The sequence below is a fragment of the Hemitrygon akajei genome, chromosome 23 (assembly GCF_048418815.1).
Source record: "Hemitrygon akajei chromosome 23, sHemAka1.3, whole genome shotgun sequence".
Classification (NCBI taxonomy): Eukaryota; Metazoa; Chordata; class Chondrichthyes; order Myliobatiformes; family Dasyatidae; genus Hemitrygon; species Hemitrygon akajei.
This window is the reverse complement of record NC_133146.1, coordinates 48808522-48836093: the sequence shown is the minus strand read 5'-3', so window position 1 is coordinate 48836093 and position 27572 is coordinate 48808522. Positions and strand designations below refer to the sequence as shown.

Below are 27572 nucleotides of genomic sequence, written 5' to 3'. Positions count from 1 at the left end.
CCCCCTCTGCTTCATTGGGCAGAGAATTCCACAGATTCACCACTCTCTGGTAAACGTAGTTCCTTCTCATCTCCATCCTAAATCTACTCCCTGAACCTTGAGTCTATGTCCCCTAGTTCTAGTCTCACCTACCAGTGTAAACAGCTTTCCTGCCTCTATCTTACTTATCTCTTTCAGAATTGTATATGTTTCTATAACATCTCCTTTCATTCTTCTGAATTCTGAGTACAGTCCCAGGTGACTCAATCTCTCCTCATAGTCTAATCCCCTCATCTCTGGAACCTCCACTGCACCATCTCCAAAGCCAGTATACCCTTCCTCAAGTAAGGAGACCAGAACTGCACACAGTACTCTAGGTGTGGCCTCACCAGTACCCTGTACACTGTGCTCATTCTATCTCCAAAGAACTCCAGTAAGTTTGTCAAACAGGAACTGCCTTTGCTGAATCCGTGCTGCTTCCTTTTCTCCAGTTTATCATATAGAACATAGAATAGTACAGCACAGTGCAAGCCCTTCAGCCCACAATGTTGACCTGACCCTTAAACCCTGCCTTCCATATAACCCCCACCTTAAATTTCTCCATATACCTGTCTAGTAGTCTCTTAAATTTCACTAGTGTATCTGCCTCCACCACTGACTCAGGCAGAGCATTCCACGCACCAACCACTCTCTGAGTGAAAAACCTTCCTCTAATATTCCCCTTGAACTTCCCACCCCTTACCTTAAAGCCATGACCTCTTGTACTGAGCAGTGGTGCCCTGAGGAAGAGGCGCTGGCTATCCACTCTATCTGTTCCTCTTAATATCTTGTATACCTCTATCATGTCTCCTCTCATCCTCCTTCTCTCCAAAGAGTAAAGCTGTAGCTCCCTTAACCTCCAACCAGGCAGCATCCTGGTAAATCTCCTCTGTACCGTTTCCAATGCTTCCACATCCTTCCCATAGTGAGACGAACAGAACTGGACACAGTACTCCAAGTGTGGCCTAACCAGAGTTTTATAGAGCTGCATCATTACCCCGCAACTCTTAAACTCTATCCCTCGACTTATGAAAGCTAACACCCCATAAGCTTTCTTAACTACCCTATCTACCTGTGAGGCAACTTTCAGGGATCTGTGGACATTTAACCCCAGTTCCCTCTGCTCTTCTACACTACCAAGTACCCTGCCATTTACTTTATACTCTGCCTTGAAGTTTGTCCTTCCAAAGTGTACCACCTCACACTCCTCCGGGTTGAACTCCATCTGCCACTTCACAGCCCACTTCTGCATCCTATCAACGTTTCTCTGCAATCTTCAACAATCCTCTACACTATCCACAACACTACTAATCTTTGTGTCGTCTGCAAACTTGCGAGCCCACCCTTCTACCCCCACATCCAGGTCGTTAATAAAAATCACTAAAAGTAGAGGTCCCAGAACCAATCCTTGTGGAACAGCACTAGTCACAACCCTCCAATCCGAATGTACTCTCTCCACCACGACCCTCTGCTTTCTGCGGGCAAGCCAATTCTGAATCCACCTGGCCAAACTTCCCTGGATCCCGTGCCTTCTGACTTTCTGAATAAGCCTTCCGTGTGGAATCTTATCAAATGTCTTACTAAAATCAATGTAGATCACATCCACTGCACTACCCTCATCTATATGCCTGGTCACTTCTTCAGAGAACTCTGTCAGGCTTGTTAGACACGATCTGCCCTTCACAAAGCCATGTTGACTGTTCCTGATCAGACCATGATTCTCTAAATGCCCATAGATCCTATCTCTAAGAATCTTTTCCAACAGCTTTCCCACCACAGACGTAAGGCTCACTGGTCTATAATTACCCGGACTATCACTACTACCTTTTTTGAACAAGGGGACAACATTCGCCTCCCTCCAATCCTCCGGTACCATTCCTGTGGACAACGAGGACATAAAGATCCTAGCCAGAGGCTCAGCAATCTCTTCCCTCGTCTCATGGAGCAGCTGGGGAATATTCCATCAGGCCCCGGGGACTTAAACGTCCTAATGTATTTTAACAACTCCAACACCTCCTCTCCCTTGATATCAATATGCTCCAAAACATCATCCTCACTCATATTGTCCTCACTGTCCTCAAGTTCCCTCTCATTGGTGAATACCAAAGAGAAGTATTCATTGAGGACCTCGCTCACTTCCACAGCTTCCAGGCACATCTTCCCACCTTTATCTCTAATCGGTCCTACCTTCACTCCTGTCATCCTCTTGTTCTTCACATAATTGAAGAATGCCTTGGGGTTTTACTTTACCCTACACGCCAAGGCCTTCTCATGCCCTCTTCTTGCTCTCCCCAGCCCCTTCTTAAACTACTTTCTTGCTACCCTATATTCCTCAATAGACCCATCTGATCCTTGCTTCCCAAACCTCATGTATGCTGTCTTCTTCCACCTGACTAGATTTTCCACCTCACTTGTCACCCATGGTTCCTTCACCCTACCATTCTTTATCTTCCTCACCGGGACAAATTTATCCCTAACATCCTGCAAGAGATCCCGAAACATCAACCACATGTCCATAGTACATTTCCCTGCAGAAACATTATCCCAATTCACATCCTCAACTTCTAGCCTTATAGCCTCATAATTTTCCCTTCCTCAAGTAAAAATTTTCCTGTCCTGTCATTCTGTTTTTTCCATGACAATCCTAAAGGCCAGGGAGCAGTGGTCACTGTCCTCCAGATGCTCACCCACTGAGAGATCTGTGACCTGACCAGGTTCGTTACCTAATACTAGATCTAGTATGGCATTCCCCCTAGACGGCCTGTCAACATACTGTGACAGTAATCCTTCCTGGACACACTTCAGAAACTCTGTCCCATCTAGACCATTGGAACTAATCAGGTGCCAATCAATCTGAAGCCCTGCCCCCTGCACCAGTCTCTCAGCCACGCATTCATCTGCTTGATCCTTCTATTCTTGTCTTCGCTAGCACGTGACACAGGTAGCAATCCTGAGATTACTACCCTGGAGGTCCTGCTTCTCAGCTTCCTTCCTAACTTCCAGAAATCTCTCTTTAGGACCTCCTCCCTTTTCCTATCTATGTCATTAGTACCAACATGTATCAAGACAGCTGGCTGCTCGCCCTGTCCCTTCGGAATATTCTGGACCTGATCCAAGACATCCCATATCTTGGCACCTGGGAGGCAACACGCTATGCGAGTATCTCCACCAGGCTCACAGAATCCCCTATCTGTTCCCCGATTATGGAATCCCCTATGACTACCACATTCCTCTTCTCCCTCCTTCCCTCCTGCACAACAGCGCCAGGCGCAGTGCCAGAGACACGGTCACTGTGGCCGTCCCCTGTCAGGTCATCCCCCTCAACAGCATCTGAGGGGGGCAGCCACAGGGGTCCTCTGCACTATCCGGGCATTTCCCTTCCCTCTCCTGACAGTCACCCAGTTTTCTGATCCCTGTAGCCTAGGGATGACTACCTCCCTGTAACTCCCGTCTATCACCTCTTCACTTTCCCTAATAAGCAGTAGGTCATCAAGCTGCAGCTCGAGATCCCTAACACGGTCTCTGGGGAGCTGCATCTCAGTGCACCTGGCGCAGATGTGGCCATCAGGGAGGCTGGAGGTTCCACACCTGACACCCTGAACAAAGCACTAACCCTGCAGACATGCTACCTAATTCTACAGGAATTTCAATGAAACCAAGGAAAAATAAGTCTACTCACCCACTTTATCTCACCAAACACACCAACTTTTTAAACGGTTAGCTGTGTGAGCCCTGCTGTTTCTCCGTCAGTCTGGGCCGATTCGTCAAGGAGGAAAAAAGACCTACTTCTAGTTAATTAGATTAATTAAAGGAGCTGACCGGCCTTACCTGACTGGGAGCAAGTTCGTCCTCAGCATTTGCTCGCCGAAGCCTCTCGAGCCAAAGTCTTCCTACTCTGTCTCCCACTACTCAGTCGCTTGCTCCGTTAATCTGCTCACTTTTTAAATTCTCCCGCTGTTCTCACAGGCCAACCTACATGCACTTGCACATCGTGCCCCGTTCAAACTGCCGAAGAAATGACCTGAAGTTTGCCCAGATACATTCTTTTATATTAGTCATAGCTCCTGCCAGCTGACTCTACTAAAGGTGATTTCTACTGCACTCCTTTGACGGGAATTTTAAATGGCAGAAACTTGTTACAAGGTCATGAACTTCCAGAACTACACAGATGCTGCCTGACCTACTGAGTTTCTCCATCTTCTTGTTTGTTGCTCCAGATTCCAGCATCTGCAGTCTCTTGTGCCATCATTAATTTTAGTTGCTATTTTGCAGCATTATTAAAATATGAACTATAAAATCTAAGTTCCTTCTCCTGGTCTCCTTGTTACCTGCTAAACTAAATATTTTTTCAAAGTAACCTATTGTACTACATTACATTTCTTATTAGTTGGCATGTCTAAAACATTAATTTTATAGTCACAAACAAAAATATAATTGTTCAATGAACCTATTCAAAAATTAAATTAATCATTTTTGGTTATTTTGCACAATAGTTTATTAGTTATTAATTTGAAATTATTAAGAAATATATGCACAGCAGAAATTTTGTTATTGATGTTCAATAGACTATAAATTGAACTGGTAGCTCTATTTCTCTGCAAATACAAATTCCATGAATTCTTCAAATGAGAGAGAAGGATTGTAAGTACACACCCGGTTACAAATGCATCATTTCTTGAATTAGTTAAGGACGATCGAGGTATATATTAGTCGCAGCAAAACATATTAGGATCTTTTGATATGCAAATATAGGATCTGATGTCTGCAACTGATAGCTCCTTTTCAGGCTACTTTAAGAAAAGCGTAGCCCAATGCAGTACCTACAACAGAGAAGGTACAAATCTGTTTAGTTTTGATACCAGGACTGATTCACTCTTGGTCTACCTATGTTAAGGTGGCTAAATTTCAATTTATCATCTTGATGCCTTTATCTCCTAATCCAAACCATGAATTTAACGAAAGGTCATGATTCTCAAATTCTCCAACTGCAGTACCATGATCTTTTGCATCGACTTGCAAGTCAAGAGCATATATTAATTGCCACAGATGGGGTGCAATATAATCTAATTCTTTTAAGTGTACAGTGATCTTAGTAATAGTTGACTGTCATTTTCTAGGCAATAAAATATTAAAATGAATGACAATGATATAATCATTCAAAGCAAAAGACCTGGAACATATATTCTGAATCTTTACTAACAGAAAGAATTGTTGCAGCGGGATGCACTAACCTTTACGTGACTTATAAGTGCATTGAGATTCTACTGATTATTTATTTATGAGTGATTGTAAATCATTAATGTTTTTATTTTGTATTCCACATTTTCTCATACTTATCAGATGTGGGAAGAAGCCATTTCTTTAGGCAAAGAACTGGCAGAACAATATGAAAATGAATTGTTTGATTACGAACAACTCAGTGAATTGCTGGTAAGATATTAATTGCAAATCATTAAAAAAATAGTAATTATTTCTTGCTTTTGAACTGTTAATTAATTAAATTACTTTGCGTTAATTTTACAGCAAAAACAAGCTCAGTTCTATGAGAACATTGTCAGAGTGATACGAGCAAAACCAGATTACTTTGCTGTTGGATATTATGGTCAAGGCTTTCCTTCATTTATTAGGGTAGGAACATGTTCATATTTAATTTTGACAAGCTAGAAATTATTTTCACTACATTTAAAAAAGAAAGGCTTGGATTATTTATTTAAATATATAGATGTACATTGTACAGAGATGTCACTGCCTAACCACAACTTTCTTAAGAACCAGAAATGTAGAAAGAAAATGTATTGTGCTTTGGATAACTAATTGGAGAATATAAGAAACTTCAGGAATATTATAGCACATGTTAAAGCTTAAATTATAATTATTCTGCATTAAAAACACTTGTAAACAAGACTAAAACAATGTTGTGATCCAACTTGTCAAATCTGATGTGACAGTGCAGGAGGTACATTCACTGTTGTGTTGCTTCTATTCCAATTTTGTTATCAACAGTACCTCAACATTTTTTTCTTATAGATGAATTTTTGAACTAATTTTTAATCTTGGAGCATGTTACAAGTATTTCTTAACTGTTATTATTTTTCGATGCTTTTCATCCACTAATTCTGCATCAGTCACTCCTGTTATAAATAGCAGAGAGGAGGCATCACCAACACACAGTTGAATTACTGAGTTTCTTTTAAGGGTTGTTTCATAAAAAGTAATAGCATATACCAAACAAAATAATTTTTACAATTTTGCATAAACAGAAGGAAACACTTGCTAGTTTGCATAATTTTAAGATTTCCTTGTTGTATGTATTCACAAGGTTGGCTACTATAAACTTTTCAAAGTGTGCTGTGAATACTGAACAAAAATTTCAAAGATCTAGCAAAATCTCAGAAGCTTATTTGTGGACTTCCCATACATTTCAGATTAAATTTCCAACACTATATTGTGCTATGTACTAGTCTACACTCCTCTACAGTAAAATGTATCAGCCACTGTTTATTTTTACTTTTTTGTGCCTGTTTTTTTCTTCTTTCTGGCCTGCTTTGTAATCCTTCACATACCAACTGACATTACTGGAATTAAATACACATTCCTCCACTCTATATTACAGGCTAAGGCAGTACTCTTTCCTTAATTTTTCTTTTCAAACTATCAGTTGCACATGTAACAATTTTGTTTGAAGGTAGTTTTCAGAAAGTTATATTCGGACTTATTATTGACGAGCATGCTTGTATATTTTCTGCACATTTTTGGATGAGAATATAATAAAACATTGTGTTAATATAGCAAGGAAACATCTCAGAGCATTACAAGTGCATTTAAAAGTTGGCACAGCTTCAAACCACTAACTTTTAGGCATATGCATCAAAGATAGATTTTTGAAGAGGTTCAAAAATAGATGGAAAGGCAAATGGAGAGGTCCTGAAAAGAGAATTTCGAGAGGTAGGTAGAAAGCTGAGAAGTAGGACATACTGGGTAGTAATTTCTGGATTGCTCATCTGTGTACATGCCAGTGAGGGTAGAAACAGGATGATTTGGCAGATGAATATGTGGCTAAGACTGTACCTCCTAGTTCTTTTGGAGAGATATGACCTGTTCAAAAGTAACAGATTGCACCTGAACCTGAGGGGAACCAATATTCTCGTGGGCACATTTGTTAGAGCTGTTGGAGAGGGTTTAAGCTAATTTGGCGGGGGGGGGGGGGAGGGAACCAAAGTGAAGGGACTCAGGATAGGACGGATGGTTTAAAAAAAAAGCAAAGATAACATGCAGTCAGACTGTCAGGAAGGGAAGGCAGATGATAGAACATAATCGCAGCTAGCAGTGTGACTATCAGTGCCTTAGGGATGCAGAATCAAAAAGAGAAGCAAATACAGTACACAGAGTATTACCTATACCTCAATGCACAGAGTATAAGAAATAAGGTGGATGATCTTGTTGCACTATTACGGGTTGTCAGGTATGATGTTGTGGCCATCACTGAATCATGGCTGAAGGATGATTGTAGTTGAGAGCTAAATGTCCAAGTTTACACGCTGTATTAGAAGGATAGGAAAGTAGACAGAGGGAGTGGTGTGGCTTTACTGGTAAAGATAGCATCAAATCAGTAGAAAGATGTGATATGGGATCCAAAGATGTTGAATCCTTGTGGGTTGAATTAAGAAACTGCGAAGGTAAAAGGAGCCAAATTGCAGTTATATACAGGCTTCCAAACAATAGCTGGGATGTGGACACAGATTACAACAGGAAATAGACAAGGTGCTTCAAAAGGGCAAGATTATGATAGCCATGGGAGATGTCAACAGGCAAATTGATTGGGAAAGTCAGGTTGATAATAGTTCTCAAGAGAGTGAGTTTGTTGAATTCCAATGAAATGGTTTTTAGAACAGTTTATCATTGAACCTACTAGGGGATCAGCTATACTGGATTGGGTCTTATGTAATGAACCGGAGGTAATTAAGGAGCTTAAGGTAAAAGAACCTTTAGGAACCAGTGGTCACAGTATGATGAAGTTCTACTTGAAATTTGATAAGGAGAAAGTAAAGTCTGACGTAGCAGTATTTCAGTGGAGTAAAGGAAATTATATTGGTATCAGAGAGGAGTTGGCCAAAGTAAATTGGAAGGAGATGCTGGCAGGGATGACAGCAGAGCAGCAATGGTGTGACTTTCTGGGAAAAATTAGGAAGGTGTAGGATAGATGTATTCCAAAAAAAAATGCTCAAATGACAAAATAGTACAAATTCGGCTGACAAGAGAAGTCATAACTATTATAAAAGCAAAATAAAAAGGGCATACAACAAAAATTATTGGGAAGCTTTTGAAACCCTACAGAGAGCAACTAAAAGAATCATTAGGAGAGAAAAATGAAATATGAAAGCAAGCTAGCAAACAATATCAAAGTGGATAGTAAAAGCTTTTTCAAGTATTTGAAAAATAAAAGAGAGATGAGAGTGGATATAGACTGCTAGAAAATGAGGCCAGAGAAATACCAACGGGAGCCAAGGAGATGGCAGATGAACTAAATGAGTATTTGCAGCAGTCTTCAGTGTGCAAAACATTAGCAGTGCACTAGATGTTGAAGGGGGTGAGGGAAGAGAAGTGAATGCAGTTACTATTACAAGGGAGAAAGTGCTCAAAAAGCTGAAAAACCTAAGGGTATACAAATCACCCAGACCAGATGAACTGCACCTTGGGTTCTGAAAGAGGTAGCGGTAGTGATTGTGGGGGCATTAGTAATGATCTTTCAAAAATCATTGAATTCTCTGAAACTGCAAATGTCACTCCACTCTATAAGAAAGGAGGATGGCAGCAGAAAGGGAATTATAGACCAGTTAGCCTGACCTCAGTGGTTGGGAAGATGTTGCAGTCAATTGTTAAGGATGAGGTTATGGAGTACTTAGTGACACAGGACAAGCTAGGACAAGGTCATCATGTTTTCCTTAAGAGAAAATCTTGCCTGACAAACCTATTAGAATTCTTTGAGGAGATTACAAGTATGATAGTTAAAGGGATGCAGTGATGTATATTTGGACTTTGAGAAGGCTTTTGACAAGGTGCCACACATGAGGCTGCTTAGCAAGTTAAGAGCCCATGGTATTACAGGAAAATTACTAACATGGTTAGAGCTTGGCTTATTGGTAGGAGGCAGTGAGTGGGAATAAAAAGATCCCATTCTGGTTGGCTGCCAGTGTCTAGTGGTGTTCCGCAGTGGTTGGTGTTGGGACAACTTCTTTTTATGCAGTATATCAATGAGTTAGAAGATGGAATAGATGACTTTGTTGCCAAGTTTACAGATGATACAGATTTGTGGAGGAGCAGGTGGTGTTGAGGAAACAGGTGAGCTGCAGAAAGTCTTGGACAGATTAGGAGATTAGGCAAGAGAATGGCAAATGAAATACAATGTTGGCAAATGCATGGTCATGCACTTTGGTAGTAGATAAACAATTTTCTAAATGGGGAGAAAATCCAAAAATCTGAGATGCAAAGGGACTTGGGAGTCCTTGTGCGGAACACCCTGAAGGTTAACGTGCAAGGTTAACGTCAGTGGTGTGGAAGGCAAATGCAATGCTAACATTCATTTCAAGAGGTCTAGAATACAAAAGAGCAGGGATGTGATGCTGAGGCTTTATAAACTGAGACCTCACCTTGAGTATTGTGAACAGATTTGGATTCCTCATCTAAGAAAAGAGGGTTCAGAAGAGGTTCGCAAGGATGATTTTGGGAATGAAAGGGTTATCATACGAGGAACTTTTGATAGCTCTGGATCTGTACTCACTGGAATTTAGAAGAATGAGGGTGGATCTCATTGAAACCTTTTGAATTTTGAAGGCTAAACAAAGTAGATGTGGAAAGGATGTTTCCCTTGGTGGGGGAGTCTATGACAAGAGTGCACAGTCTCAGGATAGAGGGGTGTCCATTTAAAACAGAGATATGGAGAAATTTATTTAGCTAGAGGGTGGTGAACTTGTAGAATTTATTACCACAGGCAGCTGTGGAGGCCAGGTCATTGGGTGTATTTAAGACAGAGCTTGATAGGTTCTTGATTGGATATGACATCAAAGCTTACGGGGAGAAGGCAAAGGAGTGGGGCTGATGAGGGGAAGAAAGGATCAGCCATGATGGAATGGCTGAGCAGACTTGATGGGCCAGATGACCTAATTCTTCTCCTATGTTTTATGGTCTAATAATCAGAGAACTTTAAAGTAGAAGACCAAGATGGTTGAAGCCCTAACTGGTAATGGTCAGAAACAAGGGAGTAAAGAAAGCATTGAAGGCCATAGGTGGGGAAACATTCTGAGAGCTGTGCAGTCTATGATCCTTAGGAGTCTGCAACAGTATGAAGAGACTTTCCATGTGAGGACCCTGATTTAAGAATCAGGATTTTAAAATTGAAGCATTGGTCGTCATCGTGAGGATTCTGAGTGAACTGGCATTGATGCAAGTTAAGATAGAATGGAAAAATATGCTCTTGTATGATTATTCAGTATTAATTGTTCTGTAGAAAAAATTAAAATGCGCATTTGAAATTATTTGTCGAAAGGTGAATTCTTGTATTTGTGGTGATACGGTCTCTTTACAATTGACAAATGATTTTGCCAACAATAATGCAGTGTATGAATATCTCTACAGAAATGCGGATCCCCTGTAACTGTATTTTTAAATAATAATTCAGATTCTTCCTTGGATGTTTTCTGCTGTTCGTATTTAATAGTAAATTTATATTAATGACTTGGTGACATCTATGCTTAAACAATTTACTTTCCAAACCTATTTTGTTTCATTTGTTGTAAAACAAAACATTGCCAAAGACCAGGACCTAAAGAAACATATTCTTTATTCAGTCAAGGTACATGAAAAAAGAGAATGTAGATGATGTTAAAAGCCATCAGGCCATATATTTTGGCTGACTTTTATATTATAAATGTAATATAAAATTTGGAATTTCTCCAAAATTAGTTTTAGTGCAAAGGGTTACTGTAAATTGTATTTGTCCCATTTGTAAGTTGTGTCAGAAAGTCCAATGCATCTTTATGAGGATCATATGAGGGACCGCAAATGGTTTTAGTACTTGAATGATGCAGCTTAGGTAATTCAGTTAGTGTTTCATTGACATTCAGAAAATATTTTAGATAGCCTTGAGTAGCAGAATCTTATAATTTGAACACAGGCATCAATGTTCCTGTGCTTATTTGTAGGAAGGCACATTTGTAATTCAAAGTCTCTTTCTTTATAATTACATGACTAGTTTTCAATTAATTTAATGAACATTTTAACTTTTGATTTGTATTTCCAAATGTCATTTCTCAGCTGGATAATCAGCAAATTTTCATTTCATGAAATGATAGTCTGTCAAAAGGAACCAAGTAATATGTAAACTAATTCCGTTTTTTTTAAATACAACATTTGGGCAAAAATCAATATTTTAAAATATTATAATATCTTTGTTTTAGATTGTTCTAAATAATAAGTTAGTTTTCCTGGGAAACATCTCTCAATATAATTTATTACTATCAAGCTTTAATCAAGGATTGTATTCGTTACAAAAGTACTTTTAAACATATTCAACATTCAGAGCAAATAAGTTGAATAAATGCATGTCATGCACCATAATCTTTGAGCCCAAACATTCATGCCAAGTTGGAAAATTGGAAAAGGCTGATGACAAAATATAAACTAGAGAAGGTTTATAATATGTGAAATAAGCATTCTAAGGGTGGAAGTATTTGATGCTATCTTATTTAGCTGGTCATTCAAATAATATTTTCTAATAATGGTCCTTTTTTGGCTTAGTCTCAATAGTGGGAAATGTTTTCTTCCAAATGTACGAAGACGAACTGATAACTTGAACCTTGCAGTTTAAATCAGTTTCCTAAGCTTAATTTCAAGAGGAGAAACATAGAAATTCTAAAATACTTTTTATTAGTTTGATTTTCCTCTGTCCTCATATGAAATTGCATTTTCAAGAAAGTATGATTTGGCTTTTTCACATATACCAGCAGGAGTTAGCTGTGCACACTACCAACACCTTCACCAAAATACCAAACATCACAACTTATGAAGGCGGAGGTTCTTTGGAGTGGCATTTAGGAAGAGGAAGCTGGTTATGACATTTAAAGGTAGAAGGGAAAATGAGAAAAGACAGCAAAAGTATTTTGCTGATGATGGAAGACAGGGACCAGAGGCAGGGAAGATGCAAAATAATCAGTGAGGTTTTATTCAGATCAGCAATCAGCAAGACTAATGTTGAATCCTCTCTTAAATATTGCAGAATGATATCAGAAAATTCATTGTTTTTTCCTGAGAAAAAAGACATTTCAAATAAACCAAAAAGTAAACAAGTAAAATAGTAATAAAAGAATTGTAGAGATAGTCATAAAGTAATTAATATAGAGAAAATCATTACGTGGAATTGACTGGCAATGGTTAGGTAGATGGTTGGGAGAGAAAAAATTTGAAGGAAATCAACCAGGTAGATTATAGGTTATTCAAGTAGGTGTGGGAGTTGGGATGAGACAGATGATCAGAAAGAAATTTAGGACATCCGTGATGGAAAGTTAAAGAAAATTGGGCCACTTAACCAGTGCCAAAAGAAGTTTCAGCTTTGTAATAGACTTGTATACTCACAAAAGCTCAGTGCAGTGTATTGTACACTTTTTAACATCACTACATGTACATAGTACCTGTGCTCTTGTTGCCAACTACAATGTATGCATTGCAAACTGTTTCAGTACCACACAGCTTCCTGTAGCAATTGCAGAGGGCTGTACAAATAAATAGGTCAGAATCAGGTTTATTATCACCGGCATGTGACATGAAATCTGTTAACTTAGTAGCAGCAGTTCAATGCAATACATAATATAGAAGATAAAAAATAATAATAAATAAAATAATAATAGTAAATAAATAAATGACAGTATGTTGAATAGATTTAAAAAGTGCAAAGAACAGAAATACTGTATATTTTTTAAAAAGTGAGGTATTGGCCAAAGGTTCAATGTCCATTTAGGAATTGGATGGCAGAGTGAAAGAAGGTATATGTAGAACTGCAATTATGACAGTAGAAATGGATAGGAAGAAATCTAGGAGTAGTTGATTATCTGTGCTCATAGAGCAGAGTATATTGAGAAACATTTCCCTTGTTGTGGCTGTCAGTGGGGAAATTAGATCAGGATAAACACCTAGCTATCAGAAAGGAAAAGGGAATACATATACTATAAGAACATCAGTACAACGTTACTATAGAGTTAAATATCCCTCAATGACGGCATGCTCACAATAGAAGTGGCTGCTGAAGTCACTATGCCCGTCAGCTTATGTATCAGGGACCTCTTTTCTGTAAGAAACATAATTGCACCAGGGGTGGGTTATGTGGTTCCTTAAGTCTGCCCCTTCATTCAGTATATCAGTGGCTGATTTCAGGTCTTCCTGCCCCCCATAATATTTGATTACTGTAATTTTGTATATATCTTAAAAACTCAGCATCCTCTGACATAGAAAAATGTAGAACATTGTACAGCATAGTACAGACATTTCAGCCCACAATATTGTGCCAACCTTACAACCTACCGCAAGATGAATCTCGCCCTTCCCTCCCACAGAACCCTCTTTTTTTTCTTCCATCCATGTAATAATATCAACTAATTTATTATATATTAAAAATGTATAAGTGTTGCAGGTCAACTGATGCCTAGGATCGAGAACACCAAATATGAACAGCTCTCTGAGAAATTCCACTTCATCTCAGTTGATATCTTTCCATAAGAATTCAGTTCAAAGAAGTATCTTCACAACATCTGCTCTTATCAAGCCATCTTTGCAGAGTTATTGGTGGTATCTGTACAATGCATTAAGAAACCTGCAACAAGTAGCTTATGTTTCAGAACTGCATGGAAGGGCAGGGATCACTATTGCCTGTAAACTGAGTCTTTTGCCAAGTCTGAACTCTTGTTCTTCAAATGCTTTTTGTCAGGTGGCCAGAAGCTACACCATTGCACAAGAGGTGAATTTCATTTTGGTTGCCTGCTTTCATTGAAAAATTCCTCCCAAAATATGGGAAATAGGCCACTTTTTCCTACAGTTTCATCTTAATTCTTTAAGATGTAAATATTTGGTAAAAAAAAAATTGTTTTGGGGCATATCTCATTTTACAACAATGAAATCTGCCACACTTAGGAAATTCTTATTTTTATATACTAAATGAGTTGATGTTTTTATTCACTTGATTTAACTTTGCTTCCAACTAATTAATGTACTGAAGGTTACATAATATTCAGCTCAGTCTATCATGAGCTTTAGTGTCAAAAATGACACATTTTCTCTAATTAAACACTAGATATAATGTAATTGCATAATCTTTAAGCTGACATAAGCCACACAACTACTGGAGATACAGAGCAACATTTCATTTTCCCTCTACACCAAGTTCCCATACTTAGCTTATTCTTGACTTTTTCCACGCTATTGAAATCACTCCTCTATTTAAATTCAGAATGCATATTCACATTTACTGTTACATAAGGAAAGTCATTTAATCTTTTTGAGAGGCCTGACTGTATTTCATTCCCTCTTGAGGGAGCAAGCGCTTCCATTGCTTGGATTTCATATGTCCCATAGTGCAGGGTCATATTGATTAGATGTACTTAATTTGCAGGCACCTCATTTCTATTCTGAAATGAAGCCTAACCCAAAACCAATCAACAACATTGCACTCCTTCAATTTCCCCAACCAAGCTTATCCTGTTTCATTCCTGAATGTAACCTAACTCATTGCACTCTCCAACTTTATTCCAGGTATTCTAATAGCAGTCATTTTATCTTCATTCTGCAGTAGTCTTCAGTGCCACTTTTATTTAAGACGCCATAGCTAATCCAAGGCAATTAATGGATGACAAAGGCCGTATATTGATGACATCACTTTTGCATCTTGGCTGCAATTTATATGAATGAATGCTATGCCTTTGTTTAATTTTTAAAGAGCAAATCACTAGGAGAGCCGCTAGTATTGAGCAAGAGTGAAACTCAGATTCATTGTGTTCTTCTCTGTGCTCACCATCATGAAGCCTCACCTCATGAGGTGAAATACAATGCCCTTGAAGTCAGGACATCACTTGATTAAGTTAGCATCAAGGAGTTTGTATAAAACTTGTCAATGGAATCATCGGAAGCGGTCCACTAATGAGATTTATATGACACACAACGCAAAAGTTGTTGGCTGTTAGTCTGTGTCTTTAGGAGGCTAATAAAATTTGAAATATCCATGTTGACCTTCAATATTTTTTACATGTCCCAAAGAAGACGTACTATCCAGATTCATCATGGATGAGCATGGTATAGCAGCTACTCTACCCAAGACTGTAAGAAACTGCAGAGAGTTGTGGATACTGCACAGCAAATCACAAATACCAGCCTGCCCTTCATGAAATCTCTTTGTACTTCTCACTGCCTCAATAAAGCAACCACCATAATCATAGACCCCTTCCACCCCAGGCATTTTCCCTTTTCTTCCTTCCCAACAGGCAGAGGATTCAAAGGCCTGAAAGCATGTACCACCAAGTTCAAGGACAGCTTCTGTCTGTTCAATAGTCTTATAATAAGATTATTAAACAGAGCTCTTGTGTTTAGATGGACTCTTGACCTCACAAACTACCTCATGCTAGCTTTGCACCTTATTATCTGCCTGTTCTGCACTTTCTCTCTAATTTTAACATTACGTTCCACATTCTCATACTGCTTTTCCCTTATACTACCTCAACGTACTAATGTGATGAAATGAACTGTATGAATGCCATGCAAAACAAAGTCTTTCACTCTATCTTGGTATATATTTATTACATGACAATAATAAACAAATATACCAGTTTACCAATCAATCTTTCTCAGCCCCAGGGTATTTATGCAGAACTTCCCAGATTAGTGACCTGGTTGCAACCACCTTCACTCATTTTATTAATAACTTTCTCAAATATCAGAATTTTTGCTAAAGAATGCACAGTGTTCAATTCCATTTACAACTCTCAGAAAATAAAACAGCCTGTGTCTCCCTAACAAGCCCAAGAATACATTCATATACAGGCTGGTAAGCAGCAAGCCATTTTCATACCAGGCAATGAATGGCCTCTACCCTTTAAAATTCAGTAACATTATAATCACTTCTTCCCCTGTCATTAACATTTTGAAATTTACCATCAGACAGCAGATCAGTGAAAAACCACCACACATAATTTTCCAGTCACATACCAGCCAGCATTGCTGTTCTAAACATAGAAAACCAACAGCACAATACAGGCTCTTCGGCCCACAAGGTTGTGCCGAACATATCCCTACCTTAGAAATTACTAGTCTTACCTATAGCCCTCTATTTTACTAAGCTCCATGTACCTATCTAAAAGTCTCTTAAAAGACCCTATCATATCCGCCTCCACCACCGTTGCCGGTAGCCCATTCCATGTACTCACCCTCTGAGTAAAAAGACTACCCCTGACATCTTCTCTGTACCTACTCCCCAGCACCTTAAACCTGTGTCTTTTTGTGGCAGCCAGTTCAGCCCTAGGAAAAAGCCTCTGACTATCCACATGATCAATGCCTCTTCTCATCTTATACACCTCTATCAGTTCACCTGTCATCCTCCATTGCTCCAAGGAGAAAAGGCCAAGTTCACTCAATCTATTCTCATAAGGCATGCTCCCCAATCCAGGCAAAATCCTTGTAAATCTCCTCTGCACCCTTTCTATGGCTGTTCTGTCATTGTCTCTGGGTTCATATCCATGAACTCACTAATTGTAATATGATAGTACCTTCACCAGATGGACTACAGTGGTTTATGTCCATTTTCTAAAGGACATTTCAGTAGATGCAAGTCTTCACAGCCTACTTGGCAAGTTCCACTCTTTCAAGGAAATAAAGCCTGGATTTGACCACAAACCAGAAGGTCCTTTAACTTCATCCTTGAAGGTATGGTCAAGGGAAGCAGAGGAGCTTTTTCAGGACTGCTTTGAATCAGTGATCTAGACCATATTAAGGGTTCCTTTTCAGATAGGGATGAATATACTACAGTACTACAGTTGTCATTGACTTATTCAAGACCTATGTAAATGGGTGTGTGCCTTTGGGAACATACCTGACATATCCAAAGTGGAAATTGTGGATGAACAGTGTGATTGACATTCTGCTGAGGACTAGATCTGTGGCATTCAAGACTGGTGATCCAGAACTCTACAAGAAGTCCATATATTAACGACAGATTATTTTAGGAGTGAAAGAGCAATTCCAGGTGAAGATGGAGCTGGAATCAGATGCATGACAACTTTGGCAGGGTTTGCATGGTATTACTCCCTATAAAGTAAAACCTAACATCTTAAATGGTTGTGATGCTTCAGTCCCCGAAGAGCTGAACACCTTTTATGCATGCTTTGAAAGGGAGAATGAAACTACAACTGTGCAAATCCCTGCAACATCTTGTGACCCTGTGATATCTGTCTTAGAGGCCGATGTCAGACATCTTTCAAGAGTGTGAACCCTCACAAAGCATCAAGCCCTGATGAAGTACCTGTTAGGGCACTGAAAACCTCTTCCAACTAACTGCTCAAGTACATCTGTAATCTTTCACTACTGCAGTTGGAGATTCCTGCCAGCTTCAAAAGGGCGTCAGTCATGCTGGTGCCCAAGAAAAGCAGGGTGTGCTGCCTCAACAACTATTGACCAGTAATACTCACATAAGACATAGGAGCTGAATTAGGCCATTCAGCCCATCAAGTCTGCACTGCCATTCCATCATGGCTGATTTATTATCCCTTTCAATCCCATTCTCCTGCCTTCTCCCTGTAACCTTTGATGCCCTGACTGATCAAGAACTTATCATCTACTTTAAATATATCCCAAATTGACATTCTCAGCCATCTGTGGCAATGAAATCCACATATTCACTACCTTCTGGCTAAAGAAATTCCTTCTCATCCCTGTTCTAAATAGTTGCACTTCTATTCTGAGGGTATGTTCTCTGGTCCTAGACTCACCCACTATAGGAAATAGCCTCTTCACATCCAATCTACCTAGGCCTTTCAATATTGCAATAGATTTCAATGAAATCTGCCCCTCCCCAATTATTCTAAACTACAGCAAGTATAGGACCAGAGCCAGCAAACACTCCTCACATGTTAACACAAAGTATACTGCAGATGCCGTGATCAGATCAAGACGTACAAACAAGCCGGATGAACTCAGCAGGTCGGGCAGCATCCGTTGAAATGAGCAGTCAATGTTTCGGGCCGAGACCCTTCGTCAGGACTTCTCACATGTTAACCCTTTCATTCATTGAATCATTCTTGTGAATCTGATCTGGGCCATCTCCAATCCCAGCACATCTTTTCTTAGATATGGGGCCCAAAACTACTCTGAATGCTCCAAGTGCAGACTGACCAAAGAATTAGAAAGCTTCAGCACTACATTTTGCTCTTATATACTAGTCCTCTGAAAGGAATGTGAATATTGCATTTGCCTTCCTTACAATCAAGATACCCAAAAGATAACCTGGAAGCTGATCCTGCATATGGACTTCCAATCACAAACAAGACAAAACCTGCAGATGCTGGAAATACACACCCGGAATTCTGGAGGAACTCAGCAGGCCAAGCAGCATCTATGTTGTCCTTGCTGATGCCATGCTCAACAACACCTTACATTCCGTCTGGGTAGTCTCCAACCTGATGGCATGAACATTGATTTGTCAAACTTACAGTAATGCCCCCCATCCCTACCATTCTCCATTCCCATTTCCCTCTCTCACCTATCTCCTTACCTGCCCATCACCTCCCTCTGGTTCTCCTCCCTCCTCCCTCTTCCCTTTCTTCCATGGCCTTCTGTCCTTTCCTATTTAGATTTCCCCTTCTCCAGCCCTTTACCTCAATGACCAATTGACTTTCCATCTGTTTACCTCACCCCTCCCACTGTCTTGTTTTCACCTATCACCTGCTACCTTGTATCTTTTCCTCCTCTTCCCCCACCTTCTTACTCTGATCTTATAATTTTTCTCCCATTCTGATGAAGGGTCACGGCCCGAAACATCTACTGTCTACTCTTCCACAGATGCTACTTGGCCTGCTGAGTTCCTCCAGCATTTTGTGTGTGTTGCTGTGGACTCCCAAGTCCCTTTGCACCTCCGATGTTTGAATTTTCTTCACGTTTAGTTAATAGCTTACACCTTAATTCTTTCTACCAAAGTGCTTGATCAATCACTTCCCTGCACTATATTCCACCTGCCACTTCTTTCCACATTTTCCTAATCTGTTGGTCCTTTTGCAGACTCCCTGCTTCCTCAATAATATCTGCCCCTCCATCTATCTTTGTATCATCTGCAAACTTAGCCACAAAACCATCAATTTGGTCATCCAAATCATTGACATATAACATGTTAACAAGCACTACTAGTCACTGACAGCCAACCAGAAAAGTCCCGCTTTATTCCTACTCTTTGCCTCCTGCCAGTCAGCCAATCTTCTATCCATGCTAGTATCTTGCCTGTAATACCAAGGGATCTTACCTTGTTATGTATGTGCATCATCTTATCAAAGGACTTTTGAACATCCACCGACTCTCCTTTGTCTATCCTGCCTGTTATTTCCTCAAATAATTCTAACAGATATATCAGATCTAACAGATACAAGGAAACCATGCTTAACTATAGTCTCTTTTATCATGTGCCTCCAAGTACTCTGAAACCTCATCTTTTGTAATGGACTCTTCCCAACTACTAAAGTCAGGTTAACTGGCCTATAAGTTCTTATCTTCTGCCTTCATCCATTCTTAAAGAGTAGAGTGACATTTACAATTTTTCAGTCTTCTGTAACCATTTCAGAAACTAGTGATTCGTGAAAGATCATTACTAATGCTTCCACAAACCCTTCAGCTACTTCCTTCAGAATCCTGGGCTGAGATCTATTTGGTCCAGATGACTTATCTACCTTCAGACCTTTCAGCATCCTAAGCACCTTCTCCTTAGTAACAGCAACTACACTCACTACTGCCCCCTGACACTCTTGATTTTTCTGGCATACTGCTACTGTCTTCCACAGTGAAGACTGATGCAAATACTTACTAAGTTCAGACACCATTTCTTTGTCCCCTGTTGCTACCTCCCCAGTGTTATTTTCTAGCGGTCCAATATCCACTCTTCATGTATTTGAAAAAAACCTTTGATACTGTCTTTTATATCATTGGCTACCTTACCTTCATATTTCATCTTTTTTCCCCTTATGGCTTTTCAGTTGTCTGTTGTTGGTATTTACCAATTTTCTAAATTCCCACTAATTTTTGCTATAATATATACCTTTGCTTTAGCTTTTATGAGGTCTTTGATTTCCCTTGTCAGCCGTGGTTGCCCAATCCTCCCTTTAGAATACTTCTTCATCTTTGGGATCCTGTGCTTTCTGAGAAACTGATCCCATTCCTGTTCTGCCTTCATCCCTGCTAGTGTCCCTTCCATCAACTTCGGCCAGCTCGTCTCTCATGCCTCTGTAATTTCCTTTACTCTACTGTAATACTGATCCATCTGACTTTAGCTGCTCCTTCGCAAACAGCAGGGCAAATTCTATCATATTATGATCACTGGCTCCAAAGGGGTCCTTCACCTTTAGCTCTAATCAAATCTGGTCCATAACGCAATAGCCAATCCAGAATTGAATGTCTTCTAGTGGGTCCAATCACAAGTCCTCATTGAGGGATCAGCAGTGGAAAGGGTGAGCAGTTTTAACTTCCAACAACTCAGAAGATCTGTCCTGGGCCCAAGATATTAATGCAGTGGCTATATTTCATTTTGAGTGTGAGGAGACTTAGTATGTCATCAAAGACTTCAACAAATTTCTACAGATGTACTGTACTGGTTGCATCACTGTCTGGTATGGAGGTGCCAATGCATAGGATCTGAAAAAGCAGCTGAGGCTTGTAATCTCAGCAAATTCCATCATAGCCATTAGCCTCTCTAACATCGAGAACATTTTCAAAATGTGATGCCTCAAAGCAGGTGACATCATGATTTAAAAAAAACCACCACCCAATACATACCCTCTTCTCATTACTACCACCAGGGAAGAGGTACATGAGCCTGAAGACACACACTCAACATTTTAGGAATGGCTTCTTTCCCTCCATCATCAGACCTCTGAACGGTTCATGAACTAATAAACGTTAACTCACTATTTTTGCTCTGTTTTCATTCTATTTATTGATTTATTTATTTGTTTATTTAGAGGTTCTTATTGCAATTTATAGTATATTTTATGTACTTCTGTTGCACGACATATGTCAGTGATAATAAACCTGATTCTGTGTGTGTGTGTGAGAGAGAGAGAGATGGATGGCCTCCTTCAAAGACCAAATATCCTACAATAATTATTTCTCAAGGGCAACCTTATGTTATTGTTAATCTGTAGAGACTGTTGTCACCTTTTATTTTGGACATACAGATTAGTTTTCACTGGTGTACACTCGTGTTAACTGATGTCATAAATGGAGATTTCAGTTCAAAGATAAAAAGCTAGCAAGCAACATGGTTCATGCCGACTACATACAATAACCTTGTAAATTAACTGGCAGCTCAAATTTGCTGTGTAGCTTCCATCAGAAGTGATGTGCTTATCGTATATGGCAGCTCTTGCATACAAGATTATTCAAGTTTGAGTTAGTGTCTGTATAATTTGACTGGTGTTTATCAAGCAAACAACAGCACATTTTTGAGCAGTTACCTGCAAATTTAAATTTACCATGTGATTGTTGATGTCACAGAATTTCCTTTATGCTGACTGCACTTTAAAGCTGTACACCTGATTGAAACTAGCATGTGCTTTGAATGCAGCTAGAATGTCACTTAAAGATTATGGGGTTTCCTTGTGTCACTTATAGTTTTTTTGTCAAGTCATCTGAACTATGTCTCAAGTAATTCTTAAATCCACTACAAATGTGAATAGTCCATTTGGATCTACATTGCCTTTACGTCATCCTACAGTGTCACCCAGAATTCAACATAACACTCCAGGTGTCACTGAACCAGTATTTTTTAAGTGTTTGGACAACTTTTTTCCTGTCAAGAATTTTAGTCAATTCCTATCCGACTACTAACCACAACCACTCAAAATTAGAGCATGGCACAAAGCACCAGTCATGATGCATATGAGTAGAACTATTTCAGGAAAGGAACAGATGAACAGTTAAATTAACATATCTAAATGTCCAAGATTTGCCATTCTACCTGTTATGTCTGTTTGTCGTGATGTGGGTTATTATTTTATTTCTGATGACAAGATCTCACTGCTTAATTGTAAGTTCACAGCTGTTTTTGATTACTCATTATCACATTGTTAAGCAATTAGCTTTCGTTATCAGGGCGGCCATTTTATATTGTTTGTACATTTCATTTAGTAGTTCAAAGCACTTGTTAGAAGTCAGGAATTTTAATCAATATTTGAATCCACTTTTCATTAGAACGTCGAGAAAATGCTGTCTTTTTACACTGCTCCTTGCTTACTGTAACACATTGGTAAATAATAAAAGACCACCTTCAACTACAACTGTGCTGGGAATGGCATTATCTATCTGTCAAGCTTGAGAAAACGGGGAAACCCTTGAGCGAGAGCAGAAGAGTAAAAAGATGCACTCAACTACGATTCCATCCACAGTGGATTTCATATTGATTCTGCAAACTCCTGCACAACATAAAGTTAAAATGTTGGCAACAGAGAAGAGAAGCTTTGAAAGCAGGTCAGCTTGATTATCTAGACCGTCTAATGGATCAGCGGCAAGCATAGTAGTGCTGGAAGCCTGTGCAAGGGTCGAAGTAGTGCTAGCTAGGGCATCATTTGCAGAAAGAGAAATTGCTGTTAAAGTTTGACAGGCTGAATTAAACATAGAAAAAGCCACTGGGTGAGGGACTGTAAAGCGCTCATCCAGTGCTCTATTGCAACAGCAACAAACACATTACAGTTCTTCATGTTGGTCCACTTCCCTGGTCTATGAAGAACAACATGTACCTGCTTTTAGCATGCCGAAAAGGGAGATGAATCCCCTTCCTCTCTCATCTCCAGCTCTTCCTATATTGCAGTCTGAGGGGAAAGCTGCCAGTAAGTCACATTCAAAGACTGGCCTTATCAATGTTTACCCCATCGGCCATCGTGAAAAGAGTATGAGGATGCATGTTGTCTTGGATGATCAGAGCAATAAGTCCCTAGCTAATCACATTTTTTTCAATGTCTTCAACATAATCGATGGTACCTTACCTTATACAGTTGGGACATGTGCAGGTGTGTCAGAAGAGGCATTATTATTGAATCTGTTGATAAAAAGACTCAATTAGCTCACTGAGCATGATGAACTTCTGGACAACAAGAAAGAAATCCCCACTTCAGAAGCAATGACTCATCACCTTCACCTCAAGTCCTGAGCCATATAGATACTGTCATTCAATCCAAAGGCTGAGATCCTTGTCCTGCTAGGAAGGAACATCATACAAGTACACAAACTACTCAAGCAATGTAATGGGCCTCCGAAAGCTCCTTTTGCACAGAGGTTAGAACTGGGGTGGGTGAAAGTAGGAGATGTCTGGCTAGGGAGTGCACACAAACCTTCACCTGTGAACGTCGTCAGAACTAGCTTTCCAGAAAACGGGTGCCCCAGTCTCTTATCCTCCCATCTCTCCTGCCTTGACCTAGCAACAAAGAAGTTTGACAAGAACCACAGCAAGCATGGGTGAATCTGTCGTTGTTCATACAAACGATGACTACAAACTAACTCCTTCAGTGGATTACCTTACTTTCCTGAGAATGACAGATAAAGGGTTCCATCAAGACAGTCACGCCCCCTTCCCTAGCCCCTGAGTACTTCTCTCAAACAACAGTAGGCAAGCAGGCAGCTGCTTTCCTTCACTTACACACATGTTCGAGAAATATCCTAAAATTACTTAGGAAGAAAAGAAGAAAATGAACAGTATAAGTGGAAAAATAAATTGTCGGAAAATGATTACATGAACTCTGGTTACCAAACTGTGAAAACTAAGACAATATTTTAATTTTGCACAGATTCTACATCTGTCTTGGATTATCTGTTTTATATTTGATATGATCTAATTGGCTTATTTTTGAAGTTTGGGTAGTGATCTTGAAGGACAGAATTTTACTCATATTATTCAAATCCAGTTGATGGTCTTAGTACTCTTTAGTATTTGACTATGCTATTCATTTGATCAGGAGCATCAACTCGAATGTGTTTAAGGTTTTTTTTGTGAAAGCCATTGGTTCAGTTGGTGGCACCTTTTACAGATACCAGGTAGGGAGTGTTATGTTTTTTTTCCTGATTAGGATTCTTATTTCTAATGACAAGATCTCACTTCTTAATTATAAGTTCACAGCCTTTGTTGATTTTTTATTGTCACTTTGTTAAGCAATTAGGTTTTCCCATCAAGGCGGACATTTTATATCATTTGTACACATCATTTAGTAGTTAGAAGCACTTGATAGAAGTTGAAGGAAGTTCACCGGTATGTGAATCTGCCTTTCATTAGAACACCAAGAAGAACTGTCATTTTACACCAGCTCCTGGCGTACTGTAACGCATTGGTGAATAATAAAACTGCTTTCAACTACAACTATACTGAGATTGGAGTTATCTATCTGTCTAGCTTGAGGAAACAGGAAAAACACTTGAGCAAGGGCAGAATACCACTTTTCATTCACAAAAGCAATACCTCACCATTATCTTGAATTGAACGTCGTGATTTTTTTTTCAATGATTGATACAAACTGAACTTGTTTCAATAAAGTCATGTCCATTCTACTGCAAACACACAATATGCAGAATACTCATTACTGCTAATCAGATTCTCTGGCGATTAGTCAATAATTACAAATACCTCAGATGTATAATTGTTACTGGAGTTTTTTAAATGCGAATATTTTACATTTTTTTAAACAGTCTTTCCCTCTTTTTCTACTTGCCATTGAAATCATGTTTTTAATTTACTATTCATTTAAATTCATTTCATTTCTGTTATTTATTTAAATATGTCTTAATCTGATTGTATAAAAATAGACAATCACTTGACCAGTTTATTCATATCCCTGGATGTCTCATTCATGTTACTTTCATGCTGCATCAAAAACTCAGACATGTCAGAGAAAAGCATAAATACATTTCCCTAAAGGAAATCTAATTTATGCAGATACTGTTGCATGCCACTTAATACCAAGTTTTCAAAGTTCAAGTTCGGAGTAAATTTATTATCGAAGTACATATATGTCACCACATATAACCCTGAGGTACGTTTCCGGGTGCTCCAGTTTCCTCGCAAAGCTCAAAGACAAACAGTAGTTGGCCATGGTAAATCAGTCCTCATATATTGAGTGATAGAATCCAAGGAAAGTTAAGGGGACTAAGGGAAGAATAAAACTGGGCTTGATGGTTGGTGCCATTTGAGATCACCTGCTTCAAGCTGAATGACTTAAATTTGCCAAGTTTCATTGGTGAATTTCTAAGGCATTCAGAACTAAATGTGAACATACTTGTTGGATTCAAATTAAGTCTTCTAAATTTAATAATCTCCCACTGTACGACATGGTAAATATCAACATGATTGAAATTATCCTTTAATTACCTAATTAAATGTAATTAACATAATCAGCTAAAGCAATTAAACTTTGGAGGAACATACTGCATCTAGAGGAAAATGGTGTGCTGATAAAAGAAATAATAATATTGCACAGGGAGAATATCACAATATATCCTTTTTCAGAACTCCAGTATCAGTAGTTTAATATTATGGTTATTTCTTTTGAGTGTTCAATAGAATTATGAACAAAAACTAGTCTAAACTAGTAAAGCAAACATTCAAAATATATTTTCAATGTAAAAACAATTGTAATACTGTAGTAAGCCTCTGCGATGACAAATGAAGCTTATCACGTTCAAGAGCTTAATTCAAGTAGAACTTGCATTGAAAATAATGGGATCAATCTTCTTAACAGTCATATCAAACATGTACGTCATCAATTTCTTTATATAAAGTAAGGCAGAAATAGATGATCACTTCACCAATTCATTCATATCCCTGATGTCCATTCCTGTTCCATTCATGCGGAAGCTCACAGATTGAAAGGTGAGGATTGGGGAAACTCTGTCTATGTTCGGTTTAAAGGAAGGTGGCTGAGAGAAGAGGAATGAGATATGGAGTAGATGCAAGAGGAAACACCTCTGTCCTGGGCAGCTATAAACAGGTGATACTGCGGCTTGAGGCCTAGTCCTGGCTATGACTGAGACTACATTATCTTCCCTCCCTTACGCCAATAAATTAGTGGATCAGATATACTTAAGGGTCAAGTAGCCACCTTCTCTTTCTAATCTACTTTATAAATCCATATGTATCATTATGACTACCAGCAAAACTTATCCAAGCATCATATTATTAAAAAAATCATGGAAAGGCCAGAAATGTGATTGCATAACAATTTTTTTTGCATTCTGTGTATGAAAATGGTATAACTAGAAGTTATATATTAAGCGCCTCTGAATTAAATTTTCCTGTTAGGAAAATTAGCATTTCCAAGTTATATTTCCTAACTCACCATGATTTTGGCACAACACTGTTTGCAGGTGAACATAGGCAAATTTTTCTCAGACCGACTTATTTTAGTGCTCTTCCAGAAAAAATATCATGTTAATTCTAATTCATCAGTCGGGGCATCTTGTGGAAAGATAAATAAACTACTTATTTTTATCTCCTTGGCCACCCACATCTCAATCACACCCTTCCCCACCTGATCATCAGTTTATCCCCTGATTTCTTCCAACTTAAGCAACTTCTTCCACAAATACAAGTTCAAGTCATGTTCAAATTTAATTGTCATTCAACATAACATGAATACTCATGAATACAGCCAAACAAAATGGTATTTAGTTCTGCACTTCTGATTCTGCCCAGCTCTTGATCCACGCCGTGAAAATGACTACTTAGCACTTCATTGCTCCTTTCCAGATGCCACAAGCAGTGTCTATAGTTCCTGTTGATACTAAACAGCAACTTCTTTGATCAACATCCTGAAGCAAAAGTCACTCTAATATTTTATCCCATTCCCATTCTGTAATACCAGCTTTGATTGTATTTTTTTCTTAAATTCTCTTGCTCCTCAATCAGTACACTACCAATGTCTTGAAGCAGTATATTCCCTGTCCTCCCTCAATGATCCCAGCCACAGAAGAGAACAGGATAGCAGACAGAGGATCAAGAAATTATTCAATATCTGATGGCTTCTGATTTAAGCCTTAATCAGAAGTTACTTTTTATGTAGTGGGAGAACAATTAAAACAATAATTTTCCATTGCATTACCACCATTCCTTTCAGGTGCACTGGAGTTTCTAAGCAGCAGATTTTCCACCTTGGTCTTTAAATCTCCAAGTTTAAAATGCAATGGTTTATGTTACCAATCATTTACTCTGTCAATTTATTGGTTTGACCTTTACAGAAATGTTAAGTGAACTAGAATAATCGAATCAATACAACTGTTCAAGACCTTTGAGA

At 38.9% G+C, this 27572-nt stretch overlaps 1 protein-coding gene across 2 annotated transcripts in view; it reads left to right on the top strand.

Annotated features, from left to right (window-relative positions):
- The window catches only part of dock1 (dedicator of cytokinesis 1), a 574951-nt gene that overhangs the window by 475074 nt on the left and 72305 nt on the right, over window positions 1–27572 (top strand). For both annotated transcript variants that reach the window (XM_073027587.1, XM_073027588.1), the window contains 2 exons: window positions 5359–5448; window positions 5542–5646. In XM_073027587.1, coding sequence (XP_072883688.1) covers window positions 5359–5448; window positions 5542–5646 — 195 coding nt within the window. The remainder of the gene's footprint in view (window positions 1–5358; window positions 5449–5541; window positions 5647–27572) is intronic.